The sequence below is a fragment of the Heptranchias perlo genome, chromosome 29 (assembly GCF_035084215.1).
Source record: "Heptranchias perlo isolate sHepPer1 chromosome 29, sHepPer1.hap1, whole genome shotgun sequence".
Taxonomy (NCBI): domain Eukaryota; kingdom Metazoa; phylum Chordata; class Chondrichthyes; order Hexanchiformes; family Hexanchidae; genus Heptranchias; species Heptranchias perlo.
The window spans coordinates 35387311-35414568 of NC_090353.1; the positions used below are offsets into that span (position 1 = coordinate 35387311).

At 44.7% G+C, this 27258-nt stretch overlaps 1 protein-coding gene across 8 annotated transcripts in view; it reads right to left on the minus strand.

The window, feature by feature from the left end:
• The window catches only part of gatad2ab (GATA zinc finger domain containing 2Ab), a 115931-nt gene that overhangs the window by 13540 nt on the left and 75133 nt on the right, over window positions 1-27258 (minus strand). For 3 of the 8 annotated variants that reach the window (XM_067968509.1, XM_067968510.1, XM_067968513.1), the window contains 6 exons: window positions 20717-20846; window positions 17806-17937; window positions 14041-14130; window positions 3598-3729; window positions 1755-1946; window positions 1115-1382 (listed from right to left, as the gene is read on the minus strand). In XM_067968509.1, the coding sequence (XP_067824610.1) occupies window positions 1115-1382; window positions 1755-1946; window positions 3598-3729; window positions 14041-14130; window positions 17806-17937; window positions 20717-20846 (944 nt within the window). The remainder of the gene's footprint in view (window positions 1-1114; window positions 1383-1754; window positions 1947-3597; window positions 3730-14040; window positions 14131-17805; window positions 17938-20716; window positions 20847-27258) is intronic. The other 5 variants (XM_067968511.1, XM_067968512.1, XM_067968516.1 and 2 more) reach the window with 5 other exon arrangements.

The following is a 27258-nucleotide window of genomic DNA, read 5'->3' on the forward strand; positions in this document are numbered from 1 at the left end:
TATCCTAACTCACACCAAGTCCCGTTCACCCATCACCCCCAGTGCTCGCTGGCCTGTCTCCAGGATTTGCAAATCCTTCTGTGGCCTCACCCCTCCCGATCTCTGTAACCCCCTCCAACCTTACAAGATCTGGGCACTCCTCCAATTCTGGCCTCTTGCACAACCTCGATTTTCATCGCTCCACCATTGGCAGTCGTGCCTTCGGCTGGCTAGACCCTAAGCTCTGGAATTCCCTCCCTAAACCTCTCTCTCCTTCTTTAAGATGCTCCTTAAAACCTACCACTTTAACCAAACTTTTGGTCACATGTCCTAATATCTCCCTAAGTGTCAAATTTGATTAAGCTCCTGTGAAGCGCCTTGGGATGTTTTACCATGTTAAAGGCACGATATAAATGCAAGTTGTTGTTGATGGCTCAGCTAGGAAGTAAACTGCCCAAAATGGAACTGAGCTGTACAGACCAGGAAGGTATCAGGTGTCATCCCTGGCCCATCTGGAGTTAGCTGATCTCAGTTGGCCTGATAGTGGAGATGTAGTTGGTCTCAAAAACCTACGTCTCGTAGCAAAACTCAAAAATCAAGAGGAGTAACCCTCAGATTTACATTCCAGGAGTCTGGGGATTCACAGCTGAGCCTAATCACGTCCTTATACAATCTCTACACACTTATACTGGACAACAATAATTACGATCAGGAGCTGGAACCCTGGTTCATTTTTCACCAGCCTCCTTCGTTCAAGTCAACTGTACATCCAACTGAGATCAGCTAACTCAGTGCAAACCAGGACCTGATCCTAGCTGGTCTAACAGAAAATACAGATTTAAGAGAGAAAAAAAACACAGGGGAGACGAAGAGATATTTCATCACACAGCGAGTTGTAATGATCTAGAATGCACTGTCTGAAAGGGCAGATTTAATAGTAACTTTCAAACGGTAATTGGATATATACTTGAAAAGGAAAAACTTGCAGGGCTATGGGGAAAGAGCAGGGGGAGTGGGACTAATTGGATAGCTCTTTCAAAGAGCCGGCACAGGCGCGATGGGCCGAAAGGCCTCCTTTTGGAGATATAAATTTCTATGATCGGCAAAATATTGTGCAAAAGAACTACAACGCTACCTTGGGTTTCTAGAAGGTTATGCACCACCTCCTCAAGTCCCACCAGGTAAATAAACTCATTATTGGCAGCGCTCGGTAGGAAATTCAGCTCGGGGGCTGGCGGTTTGGGCGGTGGAATTTCCAGCAACGTCTTCTCCAGCTGCTTGCGGAGAGCAAGCTTTGCTGCGGCCTGTCGACTGGCTGGCGAGTCGTTGGAATTCATGACAGATGACACTGTAGTGTTGCCGGCATTTGAATTCACCGTCGAGGCTTTCATCGTACTCGAAGCCTGTAAAACGAGAGAGAGATCAAGTTACCCGACTGAAGCAGCATGCGGTAAAATTGAAATAGAACAGAGCTCTTTCCCACTTCCCACCAGCAACCGCAAAATGATCTTTTCCTCTCCTGGAGCGACTGATTCTTACCGGGGTCCAGTTCCAAAAGCACCATTAACCCTCCGCTACCATGCCCGAGTGACCATTTTTCATGTGCGAGCTCAGCCCTGCAAGCGACGGCCCGCTATTCGACTGTGAGAAGGTTATTGAAGCTAAGTCCTGGCCCGACAACCCCACACATTTTCTACCCATTGCTTCTTTGACACTCAACGGTGGGTTTTAGCCCTTCATGTACAAAGTTCCGACATCCTCCATCAGCAGCTTACCTGTGGAATGTTGACGAGCAGGCTGGTGTTGGGGACATTGGCCACACGGATCAGTCCCTGCTGAACAATCCTCTGGCCCTGGATCTGCACAGCGCTGGGCACCGATGCCCGCGGGGCCAGCAGCAGTGGTGGAGGGGCGGTGCTGGCATGTGGCCTGATGTTATGGATTTGCTGAGGAGAAACAGACATTGGCTAACAGAATGGGACAAGTGATGGATGGAATGGTGTGACGGGGGGAGAGGGGGAAATGAAAGCAAGGCAGAAAAGAAGAGGAGGTTATTCAGGATTCCTGCAAGGCATGTCACACTACACAGTGCAGTCATACAGATATAACAAATCTTCTCCAAACTGGAGTAGCAAGTTGTATTAAGGGAATACAAGGAAGCTTGAAAGCAAGTTGGGAAAATCCCAATATGTACAATGTACACTGTATAAAGCAGATTCCACAAATAGGGTGTAAGCAAAATGTGCAGAACAAGTAAAAAAACTTGAGGGAGGGGACAAGAGTGAGTTTAATTTATGGGAGAGGAGGGAAAGAGAGAAGAGAAGAAAACTTATTTTTCTGCCACCCATTCCACTCATGGATATAAAAAAATATTTAAAATCTTGTGTGCGAGCACATCTGTCCATATTTATAAACTCCCATATATATAAAATGGGACACTGAGTGTGCAAACTTGTCATGCTGTAACTGCGCGATCTGCACAGTGACGGTGATAAAATAACACAGGGTGAGAACACAGCAGCACTGCGGGTGCGTGAGATCACGTCACAAACCACGAGCTTAAGAGATCATCCCAACATCGCAACCTCCGTCATATTATTATTCAACCTGGGTTATTTTAAGTGATTTGCGCACTAGGATTGTAGTGAGATTTGCCGCCCAAAAACCACACAAATTTGGATTTTAAAAAATCACAAAGGCGATAAAATGGAATTTGTGGCCACCCACAAAGCAGCAACGGGAGGGGAGGGGGAGTGATTTACACCATTTTCAGCGAGTTTGAATCATGCTGACAGTCGGTCCTATGAAGGACAACGTGGTTTTGGCATTTCAATAAGGTTTGCTTTGAAGAGCTATAGTACAGTACAGGGCAGTTTAAACAGCACAGATGTTAGGTTTAACTTCACTGTAGGCACGGGGAAATGAGATTAGAACCCCATTGAGGGAGCACTAACACAAGGCATGGTCTCCCTCCGAGTTGAAATTGATATGATATTTTAAAAATATTTCTTTACGGGATGTAACACCGGCAAGGCAGCATCTAATGCCCATCCCCTAGTTGTCCCAAGGGCACTGAGTCAACTACATATTCTCTGAAAGACATTAATGAGTCAGTTGGGGTTTTTATAACACTCTGCCAGTTTTAGATTAACCCAGTGAGCCACTCAGGATCGAAGTAAAGTCGTCCTCAAACAAGGTCACATCATTGTAAGCCATCAAAAAAGTGCAGTTTAATTCAGTGTCCATCAACTTGCTGTATGCAAAATAGATGGGCATATTTCCCTAAAGAACAGCTGCTGCATTTCAAAGTAATTCACCGTATGCGAAGCACCTAAAAATATTTTGTCGAGATGGCACAAACTGCTAAGTAAATCGTTTCTGTTTTGAATTATTTTTCTTGTGACCACATTTGGGGAACAGGTTTGGAGGAGTTGAGGATCCAATAGTCTGAGAGAGCTGAATTAATACAACTGAAATGCCATGATCACTGAAGTCCCTTCCCTCACGAGTTCATTGGACCCCTTGCAAAATAAAGGGAAGCCTTGTAATTTTTAGTGGCTACTTCACTGTTCCAATAACCAAAGAAATGCTCGGTGATTCTCCTGGCCAATTGCTTACCTGTGCTCCTCTCACTAATGGTGGCATCACTATCTGTGGGTTTTGCTGGGATCCAAGTTTTGAGGTCCCCTGTTGCCCACCGCGAACCAGCGGTGGTGGGATTACTGTACCCATCGTGCGGGCAGTGGTTACCTACAAGACAGGTGTATATGTTTAGGAATACTTTCATTAAAACAACCAACTGACAGTCTTCTCTCTTTCATCAAATTTCTCTGCCAATTTTCTCCCCTTGCCAAAGCCTACTGGAATTGAACTCCTATGGGCACCATTCAATCTCTGCACCTTGCCCCATGTGGCCATTATTCATGTATCAGGCGTGGCAGCGAACGCCAGCAAGCTATTCAACCAGCGGGTTCATCAAATTCAAGCCCAATCAAGTCCCAACCTAATGGTGGGCCATTAAAGACTGTCGCAGGCGAGGCTATAACGGACAATAAATAAACTGAAGACTTGTTAAGTGAGTATTTGGTACTTATTTTCATTGTGCAAAAGGACAAAACACCAGTGCACAATGAAGAAAATAATGGGACTCAAGATAGACAAATCTCCAGGACCTGACTGTTTCCATCCCACTCTTGTGACCTCCACTGGCTCCCCATTATAAAACCAATAAAATTCAAAATCCCCAATCTCATTTAAAAATCCCTGCACAACCATACCCCACTATGCCTCTGCAACCATAGTACAGCTCAGTTGTGCAGTGATTATAATACGGAGCTAGCAACCCAGAGGCAATGAGCTCAAATGCTACCGCCACAATAAGTTGTGAAACTGAATTCAATAAATCTGGTAATTTGTGGACTGCCAACGAGAAAGATAAACATGACAACAGCCGATTGTCTGAAAAACCCAACCAGCTCACTAATGTCCTTCAGGGAACCTGTCACCCCTAACCTGTCTGGGCTAGGTGACTTCAGTCCCACACTATGCAGTTGACTGTAAATGCCCCCTGAAGTGGCCTAGCAAACCACTCGATTGTAAAAAAAAAATCATTTTAAGAAGGTGGCCCATTACCACTATGTTCTCAGGGCAAATAGGGATGGGCAATAAATGCAGCCATGCCAACATCACCCATATCCTAATTAAAAAAACCCTACCCTACAGTCTTCCAACTCTGGCTTTCAGTGTATCCTTCCCTCCCCCTCACCATTGGTGGCACAGCCATCAGTTGCCTGAGCTCTACTTTTGAATTCCTTTCTACAGTTTTCCACCTCTCTTTCTCTCTCCGCCTTTAAAAGCCTCATCAAAACCTCTATCTGACCGTGCTTTCAGTCACATCTCCTACTACTTTTCATTTCTCCTCTATTAAGTGCCGTGGGATATTTAATACATTAAGGACACTGTGTAAATCCAGTTTCTATTAACCCTTGATGTGCCAGGCTAAACTGGGCACAGGGAGAGGTATTGTTTGGACATTATCGGAGTGCTGACATATTACAACAGTGACTTCACTTCTAAAGTATCAAGTGCAAAGCGCCTTGGGACACCCTGAGGTCGTGAAAGATGCTGTATAAATAGAAACATAGAAAATAGGAACAGGAGTAGGCCATTCAGCCCTTCGAGCCTGCTCCGCCATTCAATATGATCATGGCTGATCCTCTATCTCAATACCATATTCCCGCTCTCTCCCCATACCCCTTGATGCCTTTTGTGTCTAGAAATCTATCTAGCTCCTTCTTAAATATATTCAGTGACTTGGCCTCCACAGCCTTCTGTGGTAGAGAATTCCACAGGTTCATAACCCTCTGAGTGAAGAAATTTCTCCTCATCTCAGTCCTAAATGTCCTACCCCGTATCCTGAGACTGTGACCCCTCGTTCTGGACCCCCCAGCCAGTGGAAACATCCTCGCTGCGTCCGGTCTGTCTAGCCCTGTCAGAATTTTATATGTTTCAATGAGATCCCCTCTCATTCTTCCAAACTCTAATGAATACAGGCCGGGTCGACCCAATCTTTCCTCATACGACAGTCCTGCCATCCCAGGAGTCAGTTTGGTGAACCTTCGCTGCACTCCCTCTATGGCAAGTATATCCTTTCTTAGGTAAGGAGACCAAAACTGCACACAATACTCCAGGTGCGGTCTCACCAAGGCCCTGTATAACTGCAGTAAGACATCCTTGCTCCTATACTCAAATCCTCTTACAATGAAGGCCAACATACCATTCGCCTTCCTAACTGCTTGCTGCACCTGCATGTTTGCTTTCAGTGACTGGTGTACAGGGACACCCAGGTCCCTTGGTACATTAACATTCCCCAATCTATCACCATTTAAATAATACTCTGCCTTTCTGTTTTTCCTTCCGAAGTGGATAACTTCACATTTATCCACATTATACTGCATCTGCCATGTATTTGCCCACTCACTCAACTTGTCTAAATTGCCTTGAAGCCTCTTTGCATCCTCCTCACAACTCACGATCCCACCTAGTTTTGTGTTGTCAGCAAACTTGGAAATATTACATTTTGTTCCTTCATCCAAATCATTGATATATATTGTGAATAGCTGGGGCCCAAGCACTGATCCTTGTGGTACCCCACTAGTCACCGCCTGCCACCCTGAAAAAGACCCATTTATTCCTATTCTCTGTTTCCTGTCTGTTAACCAATTTCCAATCCATGCCAGTATATTACCACCAATCCCATGTGCTTTAATTTTGCACACTAACCTCTTATGTGGGACTTTATCAAAGGTTTTCTGAAAATTCAAATAAACCACATCCACTGGTTCTCCCTGATCTATTCTAACAGTTACATCCTCAAAAAACTCCAGTAGGTTTGTCAAACATGATTTTCCTTTCATAAATCTATGTTGACTTTGTCCAATCCCGTTGATATTTTCTAAGTGTTCTGTTATCACATCCTTTCTAATTGACTCTAGCATTTTCCCTACTACTGATGTTAGGCTAACCAGTCTGTAGTTCCCTGTTTTCTCTCTCCCTCCTTTTTTAAATAGTGGGGTTACATTTGCCACCCTCCAATCTGCAGGAACTGTTCCATAATCTATAGAATTTTGGAAGATGACAACTAATGCATCCACTGTTTCTGTGGCTACCTCTTTTAGTACTCTGGGATGCAGATTATCAGGCCCTGGGGATTTATCAGCTTTCAGTCCCATTAATTTCTCCAGCACTATTTTTTTACTAATATTAACTTCCTTTAATTCCTCCTTCTCACTAGACCCTTGGTTCCCTAGCATTTCTGGGAAATTATTTGTGTCCTCTTCCGTGAAGACAGACCAAAGTATTTGTTTAATTGCTCTGCCATTTCCCTGTTCCCCATTATAAATTCTCTTTCTTTCATTTTCTTTCTGACGAGTCCTCCTGTGCACAAACTGCTGCTCCGTTTTCCTAATAACAATGACTGCCCTTCTAAAAGTAATTGATTGGCTGCGTAGTGCTTTGGGACATCTTGTGATAATGCGCTATCTAAATGCAAGTTAATTCTTTCCGAACACACTTTACACAAATATTTTGAACAGCAGCGACTTTTGCTGTCATTCAAATGCTCGCTTGATATGACTCTTGCCCGAGTCAGAAGGACATGGGTTCAAACCTCACTCCAGGACGTATTTGATTCTGACACTTCAGTGCAGTACTGCATAAGTGCTGCAATGCTGGAAGTGCCATCTTACAGACGAGATGCTAAACTGAGGCCTCATCTGCCTTATCACCTAGGTGCAAGAGATCCCATGGCACTATTCAAAAAGTGTTGGATGAACCGCAACTTCCTCCAATTAAACACTGGGAAAACCAAACCCACTGTCTTCGGTCCCTGCCACAAAATCAGATCCCTCACCACCGATTCTAGCCTCCCTCCCTGGCCCCTGGCCCCTGGCCCCTGGCTCAGGCTGAACCAGACTGTTCGCAATCCTGAGCCGAACTTCCGACCCAACATACTCTCCATCACAAAGACCGCCACCTTCCAGCTCCGTAATACTGCCCGTCTCTGCCACTACCTCAACTTATCTGCTGCTGAAACCCTCATCCATCCATGAATTCCATATCCAATTAGAGGGTGAGAAGGTTGATTCTCAAACAAGCGTACTGAGCTTGAATAAAGGAGACTATGATGGTATGAGAGCGGAATTGATTAAAGTGGACTGGGAAAATAGATTAAAGGGTAAGACGGTACATGAGCAGTGGTGTTCATTTAGGGAGTTATTTTACAACTTTCAAAATAAATATATTCCACTGAAGAAAAAAGGGTGTAAAAGAAATGACAGCCATCCGTGGCTAAGTAAAGAAATCAAGGATAGTATCCGACTAAAAACAAGGACATATAAGGTAGCCAAACTTAGTGGGAGGATAGAAGATTGGGAATTCTTCAAAAGACAGCAAAAAGTAACTAAAGGATTGATTAAGAAAGGGAAGTTAGATTATGAAAAGAAATTAGCAAAAAATATAAAAACAGATAGCAAGAGTTTCTATAGTTATATAAAAAGAAAAAGGGTGGCTAAGGCAAACATAGGTCCCTTAGAGGATGAGACCGGGAAATTAATGGTGGGAAACATGGAGATGGCAAAAATGCTGAACAAATATTTTGTTTCAGTCTTTACGGTGGAGGACACTAAGAATATCCCAACACTGGACAAACAGGGGACTCTCGGGGGGGAGGAGCTAAATACGATTAAAATCACTCAGGAGATGGTACTCAGTAAAATAATGGGACTCAAGGCGGATAAATCCCCTGGACCTGATGGCTTCCATCCTAGGGTCTTGAGGGAAGTGGCAGTAGGGATTGTGGATGCTTTGGTGATAGTTTTCCAAAATTCCCTGGACTCAGGAGAGGTCCCGGCAGATTGGAAAACTGCTAATGTAACACCGTTATTTAAAAAGGGTAGTAGGCAGAAGGCTGGAAATTATAGGCCAGTTAGCTTAACATCTGTGGTGGGTAAAATTTTGGAGTCTATTATTAAGGAGACAGTAACGGAACATTTAGATAAGCATAATTTAATAGGACAAAGTCAGCATGGCTTTATGAAGGGGAAGTCATGTCTGACAAATTTGCTTGAGTTCTTCGAGGATATAACGTATAGGGTGGATAAAGGGGAACCAGTGGACGTAGTGTATTTAGACTTCCAGAAGGCATTCGACAAGGTGCCACATAAAAGATTATTACTTAAGATAAAAAATCACGGGATTGGGGGTAATATTCTGGCATGGGTGGAGGATTGGTTATCGAACAGGAAGCAGAGAGTTGGGATAAATGGTTCATTTTCGGACTGGCAACCAGTAACCAGTGGTGTTCCACAGGGGTCGGTGCTGGGTCCCCAACTCTTTACAATCTATATTAACGATTTGGAGGAGGGGACCGAGTGCAACATATCAAAATTTGCAGATGATACAAAGATGGGAGGGAAAGTAGAGAGTGAGGAGGACATAAAAAACCTGCAAGGGGATATAGACAGGCTGGGTGAGTGGGCGGAGATTTGGCAGATGCAATATAATATTGGAAAATGTGAGGTTATGCACTTTGGCAGGAAAAATCGGAGAGCAAGTTATTTTCTTAATGGCGAGAGACTGGAAAGTACTGCAGTACAAAGGGATCTGGGGGTCCTAGTGCAAGAAAATCAAAAAGTTGGTATGCAGGTGCAGCAGGTGATCAAGAAAGCCAACGGAATGTTGGCTTTTATTGCTAGGGGGATAGAATATAAAAACAAGGAGGTATTGCTGCAGTTATATAAGGTATTGGTGAGACCGCACCTGGAATACTGCATACAGTTTTGGTCTCCATACTTAAGAAAAGACATACTTGCTCTCGAGGCAGTACAAAGAAGGTTCACTCGGTTAATCCCGGGGATGAGGGGGCGGACATATGAGGAGGCGGACATATGAGGAGAGGTTGAGTAGATTGGGACTCTACTCATTGGAGTTCAGAAGAATGAGAGGCGATCTTATTGAAACATATAAGATTGTGAAGGGTCTTGATCGGGTGGATGCAGTAAGGATGTTCCCAAAGATGGGTGAAACTAGAACTAGGGGGCATAATCTTAGAATAAGGGGCTGCTCTTTCAAAACTGAGATGAGGAGAAACTTCTTCACTCAGAGGGTGGTCGGTCTGTGGAATTTGCTGCCCCAGGAAGCTGTGGAAGCTACATCATTAGATAAATTTAAAACAGAAATAGACAGTTTCCTAGAAGTAAAGGGAATTAGGGGTTATGGGGAGCGGGCAGGAAATTGGACATGAAGCTGAGTTCGGATCGGTCAATGCCCTGTGGGTGGCGGAGAGGGCCCAGGGGCTATGTGGCCGGGTCCTGCTCCGACTTCTTGTGTTCTTTAGATTTGTGGTTGGGATCAGATCAGCCATGATCTTATTGAATGGCGGAGCAGGCTCGAGGGGCCGATTGGCCTACTCCTGCTCCAATTTCTTATGTTCTTATGTTCTTATTTGTTACCTCGAGACTTGATGACTGCAATGCTCTTCTGGCCGGCCTCCCATCTTCCACATTCCATAAAGTTGAGCGCATCCAAAACGTGCACCAAGTCCCGTTCACCCATCACCCCTGTGCTCACTGGCCTACTTTGGCTTACAGTCCATCAACGCCTCAAATTTAAAATTCTCACCCGTGTGTTCAAATCCCTCCATGGCCTCGCTCCTCCCCATCTCTGCAACCTCCTCCAGCCCTACAACCCTCTAGAACTCTGCCCTCATGTATCCCCCCATCTCTTTGCCCCATTATTGACAGTTACGCAATCAGTTGACTAGGCTCTAAGCTCAACAATTCCCTCCTTAAAGGAGGAGGGAGAGGCGGAGAGGTTTAAGATGTTCCTTAAAACCTCTTTGACCAAACTTTTAGTTACCCGTCTGAATATCTCCTCCTTAGGCTCAGTCAATTTTTGTCTGATTACGCTCCTGTGAAGCGCCTTGGGACGTTTCACTAGTTAAAGGCCAAGTAGTTGTTGTTGTTGAGATTGGAGGTTGCAGTACTGCTCAATATTTTTTCCCTCTTTAGGGAGGTAGGTAGGTAAAGTAAAGAAGGAAGGAACTTGCATTTATATAGCACCTTTCATGCCCTCAGTATGTCTCAAAGTGTTTTACAGCCAATGGAGTACTTTAGAACTTTAATCACTACTGTAGTGTAGGAAAACATGGCAGCTAATTTGTGCACAGCAAGGTCCCACAAATAGCAATGAGATAAATGACCAGATAATCTCTTTCTTCCTCCAACAAGTCATGTTGGTCGAAATAAATATTAGTCAGGTCACCAGGGGAACGTTCCTGCTCTTCTTCAAATAGTGCCATGGGATCTTTTGCGTCCACCTGAGGGAGCAGATGGGGCCTCGGTTTAAAGTCGCATCTGAAAGACGGCACCTCTGCCAGTGCAGCATTCCCTCAGTACTGCACTGAAATTTCAGCCTAGTTTGTGTGCTCACGTCTCTGGCTGGAGCTTGAAGCCACAACCTTCTGACTGAGAGGCAAGAGTGCTACCAACTGAGCCAAGGCTGACACCGTTTTTCTTTAAAAAAATGGGATCAACAGGTTGGATGGGGCAAGAGGTAACTCCATGATAGAATAATTAGATGTGGAAATAATACATGGACTTTGCTTAGAATGACCTTAATGGCTGGAATGACTTTTTGTCACTCCAGATTATATGTTCTAAACTGGCGCGGAAGATCAGTTCACCATTCGCCTCAGTCCCCCTTTCTGATTTACTGGTTGCACCAGAAAAACAGTGGGAGGGATTTCCTTTAAGAATTATAAACAATTCATTCGAAGTGAGAACTCATTTTCAAAAGCGCTCGACAGGATTGAGCATATTTCTGGTGTAAGTGGGAGGTGGGAGGAGGAAGAGAGAGAGAAGGAAAGAATGCTAATTTAATGGAAGATATAATTTATCAACTCTTGTAAGTACGTGTGGTGAATTTTACCCAAGAAAGACTATTAGTCAGTCCCAAGCAGACACTGCATTTCAGGACACCGTCCATCCACTGCAGGTTGGCTGCACTACATAATGAAAAACAGACAAAGCAAAATTCAGATCTGTGATTGTGCTGTTCGGTGACGGGAGCTGGTCCCCTGGGTTAGGATCTGGGTGCTTCATTAACAGTGTAGCTACAGAATTGCTACAGGATTCAGCTCTCTGTCTTGGAGTGAACATGGGATGCAAGGAGGTCACTCTCCCAAAACAATCCTGTAAAATATAGTAGAGCTTTTAGTTTCATGAAGAGACCATTAAGATCAAGCAACGCGTCCCCAATTTACGGAGCATTATATGAATGGGCTAAGTGTCATTGACTGCACCAATATGAAAGGTGGCAGTGCAACACATTTGTTCAAGGTATCACAGATGTTTGTTTTTTTTAAAAAAATTTGATTTATATTGGGCTTCCAGCTTTCTCTCCCCTTTTTCTGAAGGTGCTGACTTTCACTGGGGTGCTGCCCACTGGATGCTGGTAGTACTCCAGCACCTCATGGACATGGCTCACAGGTGAGCCTAGAAAGTGATGGCGGCAGGCTATTTGACTGTGGAGGGCATGACACCAGTGCCCTGCTACGCTCGCACTCATACCCACTATTAGCAGGGGCCGCTGGATAGCAATTAGGATTGGGAAAGTTCTCTTTCTCCCTGCCTCAGATAACCTGGGACACCCAAGGTCAATTGCAGCACCCTGGCTGAGATTTGCTAATTCACCACTATCCGGGTTTTCAGGCTCTTAATTCATTTCTCGGACCGTACGCACTGCCACCACCAGCGACAGACGTGGTGACCAGTACTTCACCAAGCTCTCAATATTCTCTTTAGGCATAATGTTAGGAACATTAAAATCTACAATCCAATTATATTTTGGGGGCTTTCTGCAGGTCCAAAATGCTTTATTAAAATCCTAGTAGACCCAGTGGGTGATCATTTCACTTCAACTATGGTCACATGCTGTCCTTAGTGAGTGAGATTCTATTCTTGTGCATCTCTGTTTTGGCATTCATTGCTCACATATTCAAAATCATTTCCAGGAGGAGGCTCCCTGTTTTTAGAGCTTTACTTGTGGCCTATTTAGTGATCAAGCCGGGATGTTAGTGGAAATCAAGCATCAAGCTCTATGTACCCTGCCCTAGCGAGATGCCTCAGGACCAGCTGCAAAGAGTCCCTCTCCCCGGCACTAATCTGACTATGTGCCACATCTGCAAATTGTCAATTAGCAACACTTCTGTGCAGTGTACACATGCTTCCTGTGAACTTCCTCTGATGAGAGGTCATCAACCTGAAACGCTAACTCTGTATCTCTTAGATGCTGCCTGACCTGCTGAGTGTTTCCAGCATCTTCTGTTTTTACTTCCTATGAGCTTGTTTGAGACTGCACAAACTCATTACACAGACCTTTACAGCCAGTAAAGAGACTTTCGTCCTAGAGGCAAAAGGGTCTAGCCCACTGCACCACTCAATTGTCTCTCCCATAACTATAAACCAACAGTGGGGTTGCCCTGAATATCACGAGCTGACGTTTGAACCAGTCTGCACCGATGGATGTCTGGTGATGTAAGATACCACCAATACCAGCCAAAACAGTCAGTAACGCAGGGATTCGGTAAAAGCACTTGTACAGCCTACGCTTCTCTGATCTCCTGCGGCAGGTAGTCCATTAATGCACATCTCAGCAAACCATAGTGCAATACAAAAAGTAGCGCTGTTATCCTCCAATTCACACAATGCTCTCAGGTGATGTGCTCAATCTACCCAGTGATCAAAGTAAACCTTATCCCACTGGTAACATTTTCTTCAGCAATTAAATTTGAACAACCTGAGTAGGCAGTTACTTCCATTCCAAAAACTACAACTAGAATATATATCCAGTGTTGTCACTAAGCTTATTTGGATATCAGTCCCAAAACAGTTACCCTTAAGTTAAATGCTTCACTTTTGTGCAATGTCCTTCCTTCATCACCTCACACCGTTGCTGACCTGTACCCACCTGAACATCACTGTCAAACAGCTCAAAATGCTCTCTGCACACACAACCCAAGTCTAGAGTTGTACAGCTGGATGTTTTTCCACAGTTCAAGAGGAAACATTTTCACCGGGATCATTGCATTTCACTGAAATCCTAGTGATAACACTGTTCCTATATTCTACAAAACAGACACCGAGGGGATTAGAAGGCTGTAATTCAGTCTCAAGATCCGGATGACTGCAATCTTCCAGTTTATTAAACCCCCGTGGGGAATTACAGCCTTGCAATGCCCTGTACAATATCCAATATTATTCTTGCTGCAATGTCGCTTTATTGTAACGCCAATTTCCGTTTTTAGACAAAGCTGAGATCAATCTTATAACCAAAAGGTCCTGACAAAGAAGCCCAATCTCTTACTCTTTCACTACCCTGTCCCTACCCACCCAACCAAGAACTCACCTCAATCCCCCTGTTTTCCCACCACACTCCCCACCCCACCCTCCCTCCTTTGATGCTCAACCCAAAGCCTGGCAAGGCCCCAGTTGCTACACTGACCTGAAGGTTGGGTTTGCCAGCGGGAACATGCAGCGTTCCCCGGACCAGCGGGGGTGGGGTGGCCATGGCAGTGCCTGACGAGACAGCAGGCTGGGAAGAGAATGTTGAAAAGAAGCACAAATACACATGAGAAAGCTGAGGAACACAAGAGCATGAAGCAAACATACATTGCCCATTTGAAGAGATATTCTGTGGTAATCACCCAGGCCAATCTGATTGACAGATAGGACAGGTCAGTTGTAAAAATGCAATGCATCCGATCTCCAATCTCAGCAAACTCCTTATTACACCAATATGGATTTTGCCCCCCTATTTCTCACCATCCTTACAGCTCCTCTCAGTGAGATTTCCAATGTGGTGTCAACTTGGTCTGAAGGGATATACCTACTCAGAACTGTTGAGAGAGCCCTGTTGCCTAAACTTGATTCAACCTCTGGTCCCAAAAGGAAAAAAGGACAGCAATCTTCAGCACTGTCCACCCAGACGCTACACAGATTTTGATCTTGTGAGTTTAGATTTTTCCGATTGTTCCCTTTCCTCCAGTCAGAAACCAAGTGTTTCCATCACTTTAATCACCTGATAGCTAACAGGAACAGCTGGAGCAACTGCAGGGCAACGCAAACCATTTCAGGGGTTTTGCTACTAAGCAGCACCTCAACTGGCACTCAAAACTGGCAAGAGATACCTGCTTCGCCAGCTCAATTGGTAACCCACTTGGTTCGAGCATTAAACGAGCAATGGCAACTCACTGAATCCAAGGTCCCACTCTAAGAATGAATATCGCCCCATGAAAACCCTCCCTAGCCCCAATTTTTAAAAAAAATAGAAAATGACCAAAAGAATGAGAAACTCTGATTCCATCCCCAAACCAGTGGACTGACTCATACCCTCTATTCTACTGTGACAAATAAACATACAAGAACGAAGGTGAGCAAAGATGAGGCCCGTCAACTTCACCCCAACCCACTAGGTGCTGCAACCTAGTGTACTACCCTACCCAACCACTAGTGGAGCTAATTCAGGCCAAGCAAAAGAAACAGTTAAAAACCTGTGGCCAATTTCAGGGTCAAAAAGGTAACTGGGAACTTCTTCCCCGAGTCCATAAGTCAATCTAACACTTTTCAGGAGACCATGATTACCCATGAGGTATCACGAGGCAAACTCATCTCTTCCTCCTCCTCCCGTCCCATACGCTGCCACACCCTCCTCACTCAGGAACTTACCAAACCCCTCCTTAAAAGGACTTTTTAAAAAAACTCAACGAATCTACAACCATTTTAAACATTAGGACAATGGAAAACAGAAGAACTCTGTTCCAATTCAAAAGGGATTAGGCAAGAGGAATTTTAATCAAGGTAAAAATAAACTTTAAAAAAGTGTTATAAAAAGATGAAACTTTTAAATTGCATTGTTTGCATAATCCTCACAAACACTGCTTAACAGCTTCTTTCACATTAACAGGGACACAAAACAGTGATCGATAAAGCAGGTTATGGTTTTTAGAACAAGATATCTCTTCAAAAATTTCATATGCAGCTTAAGCAAGGTTCATAAGACAATAGTTGGCAGAGAAAGAGAACCAAGTTGGGCTACTGTTAACCATTTGAACAGAATGCCCCCCGGGACTTTTACGATTGGCATTCCACCATATAACATGCAAAACTCAAGTCGCCTATAAAGATTTCAGAGGTTTAAATCCCCACCATCCTCTCCCCCTCACTAGTTCTCTACTTCTTTCTCCATTCCTCCTCTCCTGAAGGTGCGGACACCTGCTGGGGTACAGATATTGGGGGTTGAGGCGCATGCAGCATAGGGGGCCAAGCGGCCATTCTTTGTGCCAGCCTAGACAGTGAGTATTGCCATGCTATGCAGTATTATAACCCAGCCCAATCCTGCCCTCGTGTATTTCCCAGCAGGAGGTCAGTGGTTAGTGATGAGGAGTGGGAGGCATCGTTAATTCTCTCCTCCCTATACCTAGGGGTGCTGAGGCCAATTGTAACACCCCACCCCCATCAATGCCACTCCAGCTAACTGAACCCAAGCCAGAAACTGAACCAGGAACTTTCTGGTCTGTATGGATAGCCACAATACTGCTGGTAACAACTGAGCCAACTAGGAAAGACTGGTTGAATTTTTATTTTTTTTTAAAAGTGATTTTTTGAGTGATAGGTATTTGTTAAGGGTATTAAGGGTTATGGACCCAAGGCGGGTAGATGGAGTTACGATACAGATCAGCCATGATCGAACTGAATGGCTGTACAGGCTCGAGGGGCTGAATAGCCTACTCCTGTTCCTATGTTCCCACTGCGCAGTAATCATGATCTGGTCTGATCAGCACATAGTGGCTGCAGTACTTGGCTCTGGCAGCAAGGGGGCAGCTTGTAGCCACGTTAAAATAAAGGCTAATAATTTCTAACATGAGTCGCTGAATCTGGAGTCAGGGTAATGAGCAGATGGGAGCAGTCGACCTCAGAATTTCAGCTCGGAGAGATTATACTAGAAGTAAGCATCATAGAAATCTTTGCAGCTGCTTCAAACTCAAAATAATCCGGAATTTTTTTCTGTAGTACAGAAATACACTTGTATTTCTTAACGAGTTGGTAAGAGTCTGCAGTAACAGGTCAGAAGTGAAACAAAAGACAGACTCAAGATTCTGGAAATGCATTTTAAAATCAATAATCAGCAATGAGGCAAGATGGAGGAACAATATCATTGCTTCAAACCCATTAACAGGCCATGACCTGCACAGTGCTCTTTTTCTATTAAACAGGGCAGGCAAGAATTCATCCCACCACACAAGCTGCAGTTATAAAAGATACGGTAACTATTTCTTCATCTTCTCTCCCCTCCGCCCTCCTCGAAATCAGTAATAGGTTTCTTCCTCTCCAACTGGAACGCTTTTTGGTGGGATGAATATGCAACAAGCTTCAAGATTTGTTTGGCTCCAAGTGTTAGTGCAGACACCAATTGCCAGCCTATTCAACCATGGGATGCATCACAGTCAAGCAGAATCCTGTTCTTACTTGCCACATGTGCACACTTTCCACCAGAAATCATTGGATAGCAATTAGGCAGGGGGGGTGGGGGGTGGAGAACCCTGGTTGATTTTCTGATGCCTAGTCATGATTGAACATTAAACATTCAGGGGTGCAGAGTCTAATTGCAGTGATCCTACTGAGATCCTCTAACTCATGGCGAGCTTTAAAGTCAAGTGTTAACATACATTTAACAATTACACTTCACGTCAAATGCAACTGACAGACAGAGAACACAAGTGCAGGAGCTTTCAGTCAATAAACCAAGATTGAAATTCGAGACAATGAAATAGGTCAGCTCCTAGTGTTTTTAATCTAGTCTAAAAATAAAGGAAATACATGGGAGTGCTTTTAAAGTCAGCTCTCCTAGTGGAATTTCTATTATGGACTCTTGGCATTTAAGAATTTTAACTGAATCCAGCAAAGACTCATCACTGGTCAGATGTACATTAAGTAAAATTTACCCACAAGCATCTCATTTTAATAACCAGTTACTAAGTTTTAATGTATAAAATGATGCAATATACTATCCTATGTGGCTGGAGAAAGCTATGTACAGCTACCCTGAAGAACTATACCACCAAGGATCTTGAGCCATTCCAAGAGGCTGGGTTTTAATTTTTTCTTGGTTTGTACTGTATAAACAAACAATCCCATTTACTTTGACGAGAAATATTAAAAACATGGCAACAACGGGGGACAGGAAAGACAAGGACACCAATGTCGATACCTTCGGGATGGCGGCCTCCTTCTGAATTTGGCTCTGTCGGAGTTTCTTAAGCAGGACAAGTTTGGCCTCCTCCAGCCGTAGCTCTTCCTTTAACTGCTTGATCATCCTCTCTCGCTCCTCTGGGGTGCTCTTCTGAAAGGAAAAGGCCAATGTCACTTAAAAAAAAACTGCTTTTGCCAATTTCCCGACCCCCGCTTCTGAGGGCACTGGGGTACAAATCCACGGGCGTGGGTCAGTTTCCGGTACTTCGCCCAAGTGGCCATTTTTCATGTGCAAGCCTAGGCATTCGATGTGGACCAGCTAATCTACATAGAAACATAGAAAATAGGAGCAGGAGTAGGCCATTCGGCCCTTCGAGCCTGCTTCGCCATTCAATATGATCATGGCTGATCCTCTATCTCAATACCATATTCCCACTCTCTCCCCATACCCCTTGATGCCTTTTGTGTCTAGAAATCTATCTAGCGCGTTCTTAAATATATTCAGTGACTTGGCCTCCACTGCCTTCTGTGGTAGAGAATTCCACAGGTTCACCACCCTCTGAGTGAAGAAATTTCTCCTCATCTCAGCCCTAAATGTCCTACCCCGTATCCTGAGACTGTGACCCCTCGTTCTGGACCCCCCAGCCAGTGGAAACATCCTCGCTGCGTCCAGTCTGTCTAGCCCTGTCAGAATTTTGTATGTTTCAATGAGATCCCCTCTCATTCTTCTAAACTTCTAAATTCTTCTACCATAAGAGGCAGTACCACAGATCCCGATCTTACCCACACATGCACAATTTCTAGTAAGTTCACAGGATAGTGGATCAGGAGCAGGAACCCTGGCCCATCTTCTCGTCAAACCAGGGGCACTGGCACCAACTGCAACACCTTGGTGGACAGCAGCTAATTTAGCACAGACTGGGAGTCAAACTCAACATAATTTTTTTTATACCCCTCCACTTTATTTCCTTGCAACGTGTAACATCCCAAGCAAGGATGATGACTTGCTCTCACAGGTGGTGGCTGTATCTGGCCTCCTGATCAATAGCTACTCACAATGGCACTGCTTGAAATAGGAGAACACCATTATGCTCAGCCCTGTATCTCCACTCTCTTATGGCGCAGTGACTTTATTTCCGAAGCCAGTAACTCATGCTGGGATACGGTTACACAAGCACCAGGCAGCCTTCAGTACCTCTTCCAAGAGGGCATTCAGTGCAAGTCCAGACAAGCCTCAGGGGGCTATTTGACCACTGGGGCATCACGGGCACCTGTTCCTGTCCGTGCCCAATTCCCAGTCGTTATGCACTTTCCAGCAGGGGGGTCACTGGATAACAATCAGGAGCAGAAACCCCCTGGCTCTTCCCACTGTCGCTAACTAGGGGCACTGAGGCCAATTGTAGCAACCCGAGTCAGATCAGCACAGTGTGGGCCAGGAACCGAATGGACCCTTCGTGATCCTACCGTTCAGCATCCACTCTTTGTGGTGCATTAACAGTTGAGCCAAGATTTGTTTTGTTGTTGTGAAACCCAGAATGTGTCAAAATTAAGGTCGTTCATTAATATTAAATGTACATTTTACCAGAGAATGTCAAAAAAAGAAAAAGTGTTCTAAATGGAGGGGGAAAGAGACAGTAGCAAGGGCAAAAGGTAAAAATGACAGTTCATAAACTAATTTAAAGCACGTTTCTAAACATGAATAATGAAATGGAAATGGCTGGTTTAAAAAAGTGTTCACAGTTCCAAAAATGTTTTCTCAGAAAAGTCTGGCTCTGTGGCAGGTGCCTGTGGAATCAAAGCTGCATTCAGGGAAGAGCTGGGATATTACATATAATCCCACGAGTGGGAGGGGAGGAGGAAAGAGAAAAATGACATTGGTGCCAAAAATCCAGCCACATTTTAAAAAAAGAAAATGGAACCAGCTTGAACAAGGATGCACACATGGAATGCATCCCAGAATGCAAACCAGGAGTTACATTACAAAGAACTACATAGAATGTACAGCACAGAAACAGGCCATTCAGCCCAACAGGTCTGTGCCGGAGATTATGCTCCACACGAGCCTCCTCCCTCCCTATTTCATCTCATATTAGCATATCCTTCTATTCCTTGCTCCCTCATGTGCTTATCCAGCTTCCCCTTAAATGTATCTATGCTATTTGCCTCAACTGATCCTTGTGGGAGCGAGTTCCACATTCTAACCACTCTCTGGGTAAAGAAGTTTCGCCTGAATTCCCTATTTAATTTATTAGTGACTATCTTATAATTTATGGCCCCTAGTCCTGGTCTCGCCCACAAGTGAAAACAACATCTCTACATCTACCCTATCAAACGCTTTCACAATCTTAAAGATAACAATCAGGTCACCCCTCAGCTTCTCTTTTCTAGAGAAAAGAGCCCCTGCCTGTTCAATCTTTCCTGATAGGTATAACCACTCAGTTCTGGTATCATCCTAGTAAATCTTTTTTGTACCTTCTCCGGTCCTTTTTAGAATATGGAGACCTGAACTGTGCACAGTACTCCAAGTGTGGTCTAACCAAGGTTCTATACCTTTAACATAACTTCTCTGCTTTTCAATTCTATCCCTCTAGAAATGAACATGAATCCCAATGCTTGGTTTGCTTTTTTTTTAAAAAAAAGAATGGCTTTATTAACCTGCGTGTTTTAGTGATGTGTATCTGTACCCCCAGATCCCCCTGCTCCTTTACCCCATTAAGATTCCTATTTTCCAAGAATATGTGGGCTCTTCATTCTTCCTACCAAAATGTATCACCTCACATTTATCTATATTGAAATTCATTTGCGAATTACATTCCAGTTAAAAGGTAAATATTGAATATATATATATATAAACACTAAAGATTTCAAAAATAAAAATTAAACTGAAGCGAATGGTCAAAAGTGAACTTGATAAGAAACGTTCTGCTCACCATAATATCGTCCGTATTTGTAGTCCTTCCTGGGTCTTTTGAGAGCCCGTTCATCCTGGGACTTGAGGGTTCGTTATCGGAGAGGACAATGATATCCGGAGACGGGGCACGTTTACCCTTCTTCATTTCGCTGAAAGAGATTGCACGCAGGTTCAACAGGGCAGCAGAGAGGGATTGAAAACAAAACGGTTAAAATTTTCAAACCTCGTGGGCTTCCACCCAGAGAGCTCAAATTCCTGGGTCATGTAAAAAGAAAAGTATCGAAAATTTCCCCCTGACCGTTACAAACACTGTCTCTCTAACACAGAATTTATAGCCCAGAAACAGGCCATTCGGCCCAACTGGTCTGTGCCAGTGTTTATGCTCCACACAAGCCTCCTCCCTCCCTACTTCATCTCACCCAATTAGCATATACTTCTATTCCTTTCTCCCTCATGTACTTATCTCGCTTCCCCTTAAATGCATCTATGCTAGGTACCTCAACTACTCCACGTGATAGCGAGTTCCACATTCTCACCACTCCCTACGTAAAGAAGTTTCTCCTGAATTCCTTATTGGATTTACATGATATGTATGGTTGGACGAACCTCTGTCTCAATGGACTGGGTGAGCTGCTGCTGCAGCCACACCCGTCTCAATATGCCTCATCATCTCTACTCTCAAACAAGCAGATTTATTTTTGGAAGTGGGGGGGTGGGGGGGGTGAGGGAAGAAGAGATTCTCCACACAGACCTGTTCACAGGTGCGGAGAGTGATCAGACCTTTTTTTTTTGCTGTTCCTTGCTTCATTTCACTTCCATTTTGAAAATATGAGCTCTTAACAGACTCTCCAAACTTTCCGTCCTCATTTCAAACGCTTTCCCAGAAACAGCAGTTACCCCTTGTGTGGTTTATAATCTGACTGCGCAAATGTACATCAATCCCAAAACAGTTAACACTGAAATCATTAGTGTGAGCAGAGATGGGGGCGGGGGAGAGGGAAACATTACCTGCAGCCCACTTGGAGGTTTGTGTAGTTCTGATCTCGCATTTCTCATTACCCCAGATTGCAAAGTCTGCAGATGACAATTACTGTAGTGAGGACTTTTTTAAAAAAAACTTTCCTTGAAAGTTAAATTCTGGTCCTGGTGTTTTTTTTACAAATCACATGAGTATTATCAATTATCCAGTGACATGCACAAAATCTTACGGCCAACAGCATATTCACAGAACCCTTGAATGTTGTGGCATGGTGCTTTTTTTTGTTACTCCCTGCACACTCCTACAGACACTGCTTAAGACAATCAATAGGGTCTGGCAGAGATGACGCCTCCCATCAGCTAACAGACAGCATCCTTGCATCTAAGTGACTGGGAGCAAACTTCCTGTATGTTAATTGGCCTAGAAAAAGTTGTCACCTGACTTAGGCATTTCCCTTCCTCTGTCACATGACCGTCCCCCAGTGGAAGCCATGGCAACAACCAGCTGAAACTGGTTTGTGACACATTGCCGTCATTTTGTGAAGGGAGGTAGGGTTCAGGTACTGAAACAAAATGGAGCCCATCGGACAGGCAGAAAAAGAGACCCTGGTTAGACAAACAGCAGCCTTCCAATAGTTCAGCCGTCACTCCTTTCAGGCTTTAGTTTGTGAAGCTTCGCTTGAATTTAAGATTGCACCATGATGCACACACAAGAAAAACCTTTGAAAAGTCAATTTAATTTTTTTTTAAAGTCCTAAACGAAGGCGTTTCAAAAATTTTTTTGAACTTTTGATAAAGCCAATGCAACTATTTTGTGCACAAGAAAGTTTACAGAAACATGATGCACTGTTACGAGAGAAGATCTCCCAACTTGCTCATCTATGGGAGGAAAAACAAAAATCGGTTGCACTTGTGAAACACACGTACATTTATCTCATTACTGCTAAATTTTGCAACGGATTGAATAATTGATGGGTTTATGACAGCCTGAAGTTTCTGGGAAATTGAGGCAGCCCCTGAATCCTTTGGGCACTGAGCTGGGTCTTCATTTTCGTAAAATATTTTCCTCAGTTAGGAAAGACAGCAAGAGGCACCTTCGGGATGTGATCTAATATCTGAAGTTCACTCCCACGCTGTTTGAACAAACTATATGCCTGAACTTGATATTATTGGTAAAAAACGCCAGAGTACAACTCAGAGAACCCAGTGCTTTTTTAACATGTATGTTGAGGTTTGGAGTAAGAATATTAAAATAAATACCAAACTCACTTAGAATTGGTTGCACTAGGGTAAGTTTTCAAATAAATGATTCATTTCAATACACAAGATAATTGAGAAAATAATATGGAGAAATCGCGCACCTTTGTAGAGTGTCTTTCGTGACTCTCGAGTACCTACAAGTCCAGGAGTATTATGGAATACTCACTCTCCTTTGGCCTGGATTGGTGCAACTGCAACAACATTCAAGAAGTTTGACACCATCCAGGGCAAAGCAGTCCACTTGATTGGCACCTCATCCACCGGCTTAAACATCTGCTCCCTCCACCACCACCTTGGCTGCAGTGCGTACCGTCTACAGGAGGCACTAAAGCAACGCGCCAAGGCTTCTTCAACACCACCTCCTAAACTTGAAACCTCCACCACCCAGAAGGACAAGGGCAGCAGGTGCATGGGAACAACACCACCTCCAAGTTCCCCTCCAAGTCACATCCTGACTTGGACATATATTGGCCGTTCCTTCATCGTCACTGGGTCAAAATCTACCCATCAGCATTGTGAGAGCACCTACCCAATGGGAACTGCAGCAGTTTAAAAACCACCACCACTTAATAAATGCCGGCCTTGCCAGTGATGCTCATATCCCAATAAATTAAAATAAAAACTTTAATAGATGCATTTTTTGTGGAATGCATATTTGCAACAGACACTCATTCCTAATGGAAGTTCCCCTTTGGTAATGACCAGCTCGGATACCTCCCACCAGACATTCTAATTTCCAGCTTTTCTTATGGAGCTGATTTTTGGGTGTCAGCAGAAAAGTGAGAGGGAAAGCTGAAATGTTGCATGTCCAAAGCTTAGGCACAGAGAGTGAAGAATTCAGAAATTTAAGATCACCACAAGTAAAAACTGGTTGATGCAATATGAAATTTGTCATTAATTGCCACTAAACTCTCAGTCTCACTCAAAAGCCACAGGGAGAGAGAAATGGGAAAATGTCACTGTGTACAGTAGGGGGCGCTCTTCTGGGGTTGGAGCTGGGGTATGTTTATGGGGCAGTATAGAGCGAGCTTTACTCTGCATCTAACCGTACTATGCCTGATGGGACAGTGCAGACGGAGCTTTACTCTACTTCTGATGCTTGCTGTAACTGACCTGGGAGTGCTTAATGCTAACTGTGTCTTGAATGGAAACATTATTATTAATAGTAAACTTCTGTAACACAATTTTAATTCAAAAAAAAACTTTAGTAACTTTTCTCATTCTCCCTATGCCATTGCCCCTTATAATTTTCTTTTTATTTCTCTCCTACCTGATCTATCTTTTCCATATCTTGTTCCAACTTCACCCTTTTGGCCTTTATTGACAATTTTAGACATGGAGCACATCTTTAACTTATAAAAAGTTCCAACGGATGGAAAGGAGGTCAATTGGGACGTATGGAAACAGGAAGGGGCTACCCTGTAAATTCAGCCGTTTAATTGGTGGAAAATTCTGGCAGAGGGCAGGTTAAGTGCAACTTTTGCTGTTTCTTAAAGATTACCGATAACACGAAAATGACGACCACTTTTCTATTGCTCTGCGATGTGGGCACGAAGCAGCCCACCTCCACACTAAACCCACTGTCTGCCACATGGCCGCATCACAATACGGCAACTCTATGGTGGAGCATGAGGACTCTTCCATATCGATCAAGTCCCCACAGAATAAAGCCACCATTCAATCTTATATAAACCTCAAAACTAGTAAACGTGGGACATCAAGAGAATATATGAAACAAATTTGCAATTTATAGAAAAGTAAACCAGTTAGCCAGGATTCTCTAACTTAGCCCATTGGGCTCATTGCCTATGTTACTCAGCTGTTTATAACTTTCAGCACATCAATGACTGTAAAAAATGTATTAAAAAAAGCCAATGTAAGTTTGAAACACTTCTTCAGATCTAAATGTCTCCTTTCTTCTAAATATACAGGAAACGTTGATAATGCTCTTCCCGATGCAGACTATAAACATCCTGCTTTACCGTAACAAGCTGCTCTATTAACCTGTTGAGAACTGCAGTGGTATATGCACCAAGGCAGACAAGTTATGGCACTAAAGTATATGGATAGACCCGAATACCAATGCACAGTACATGCATGGCTAGGGCAAGTGACCTGTCACAGCGTGACAAGTATTAGGATTGTGTGCAGATACTCCAGGTAGTGAGAATTTCTCCATCAGTAGCACAATGTTTGAAAATAATTTTTTGCCTCCCATTGTCCCCATTCTGATTGCCCGTTTCTATCTTTGTTTTAGAGTTGCCCGCAGCTTGCTCTGCACACAAGTCCAAGGTTTCTGTTCAAGCTGTTCCCTTATTTAGGTCTAATCAATCACAATATAGCCAGACGTATTTGAATGTTCAGGCCTATGGATACCCTTGCCCTAGAGACTCGGGTCCACGAGCAAGGTTCCCTCTAATTTTTTTTCGACCATGAGTGGAATGAATTTGGGTTTGTGCTCCGATATAAAGGCTTTGTGCACCACTGTAAAAAAAAAATCACAACTTTAAATATAACATCTTTTTAGTAAACATTATTCAGGGTAAATAACAAACAGAACAAATGTACAAAATAATGGATAATTGTAACAATTTAATGTTATATTGGCTGATAATTTTATATAGTTTATGAAATGGGTTTCTTAAGTTGCACTACCAGACAACAGTCAGACCAGTCTCGTCATATTTTATTAAAAATTATCTGATGGGAACGATTCCAATCAGCTTTTTGTTGAATCAGTTTAATGACTCTGATTCAAACAGAAATAAATCATGTGCAATCAGAATTTTTAAATTGAGTCAGAAATACAAAACAGCTGTCAAATCAGTCAGTGTGAATTTGGGGATAGGGAACAGTTTAATTAAAGCTTTCCCCTTCACCGCGCCCCCCCCCCCCCCCCCACAATTGGCTCCTCAGCAGGGCTTTACAAATTATTGCATTCCAACTGTACATCTTCCAGGTCTTATTAGTTTTGGCTCCCTCTATGTATGGCCCCTGAGTGGTCCCTGATTGGGTGGAGACGACTGGTCTCTGATTGGGTGGATAGGTCCAGTCTGTGATTAGCCACTGACAAACGCATCGGTTTCATTTCACCTCCTGGTCTGGTTACCGCGCAGCCAATCAGCTGCTTGCTGACTGCATTTCCGAGCAACGTGGTGAACAATGCGGCGGCGGGGGCCAGAGCCGCGGGATTGGACACTCCCAAGCACCAGAGGCAGAGCAGCCAGCTTAGGGCTGGAGCACTGGGGACCGGGAAGGCAGAGCTGGAGAAAGGCCTGGGATCCAGGCACTGGTCAGTGTGAGAGAGGGGCCTGGCGACTGGTCAGTGTGAGAGAGGGGCCTGGCGACTGGTCAGTGTGAGAGAGGGGCCTGGCGACTGGTCAGTGTGAGAGAGGGGCCTGGCGACTGGTCAGTGTGAGAGAGGGGCCTGGCGACTGGTCAGTGTGAGAGAGGGGCCTGGCGACTGGTCAGTGTGAGAGAGGGGCCTGGCGACTGGTCAGTGTGAGAGAGGGGCCTGGCGACTGGTCAGTGTGAGAGAGGGGCCTGGCGACTGGTCAGTGTGAGAGAGGGGCCTGGCGACTGGTCAGTGTGAGAGAGGGGCCTGGCGACTGGTCAGTGTGAGAGAGGGGCCTGGCGACTGGTCAGTGTGAGAGAGGGGCCTGGCGACTGGTCAGTGTGAGAGGGGGGCCTGGGGACTGGTCAGTGTGAGAGAGGGGCCTGGCGACTGGTCAGTGTGAGAGAGGGGCCTGGCGACTGGTCAGTGTGAGAGAGGGGCCTGGCGACTGGTCAGTGTGAGAGAGGGGCCTGGCGACTGGTCAGTGTGAGAGAGGGGCCTGGCGACTGGTCAGTGTGAGAGAGGGGCCTGGCGACTGGTCAGTGTGAGAGAGGGGCCTGGCGACTGGTCAGTGTGAGAGAGGGGCCTGGCGACTGGTCAGTGTGAGAGGGGGGCCTGGCGACTGGTCAGTGTGAGAGGGGGGCCTGGCGACTGGTCAGTGTGAGAGAGGGGCCTGGCGACTGGTCAGTGTGAGAGAGGGGCCTGGGGACTGGTCAGTGTGAGAGAGGGGCCTGGGGACTGGTCAGTGTGAGAGAGGGGCCTGGGGACTGGTCAGTGTGAGAGAGGGGCCTGGGGACTGGTCAGTGTGAGAGAGGGGCCTGGGGACTGGTCAGTGTGAGAGGGGGGCCTGGGGACTGGTCAGTGTGAGAGGGGGGCCTGGGGACTGGTCAGTGTGAGAGGGGGGCCTGGGGACTGGTCAGTGTGAGAGGGGGGCCTGGGGACTGGTCAGTGTGAGAGGGGGGCCTGGGGACTGGTCAGTGTGAGAGGGG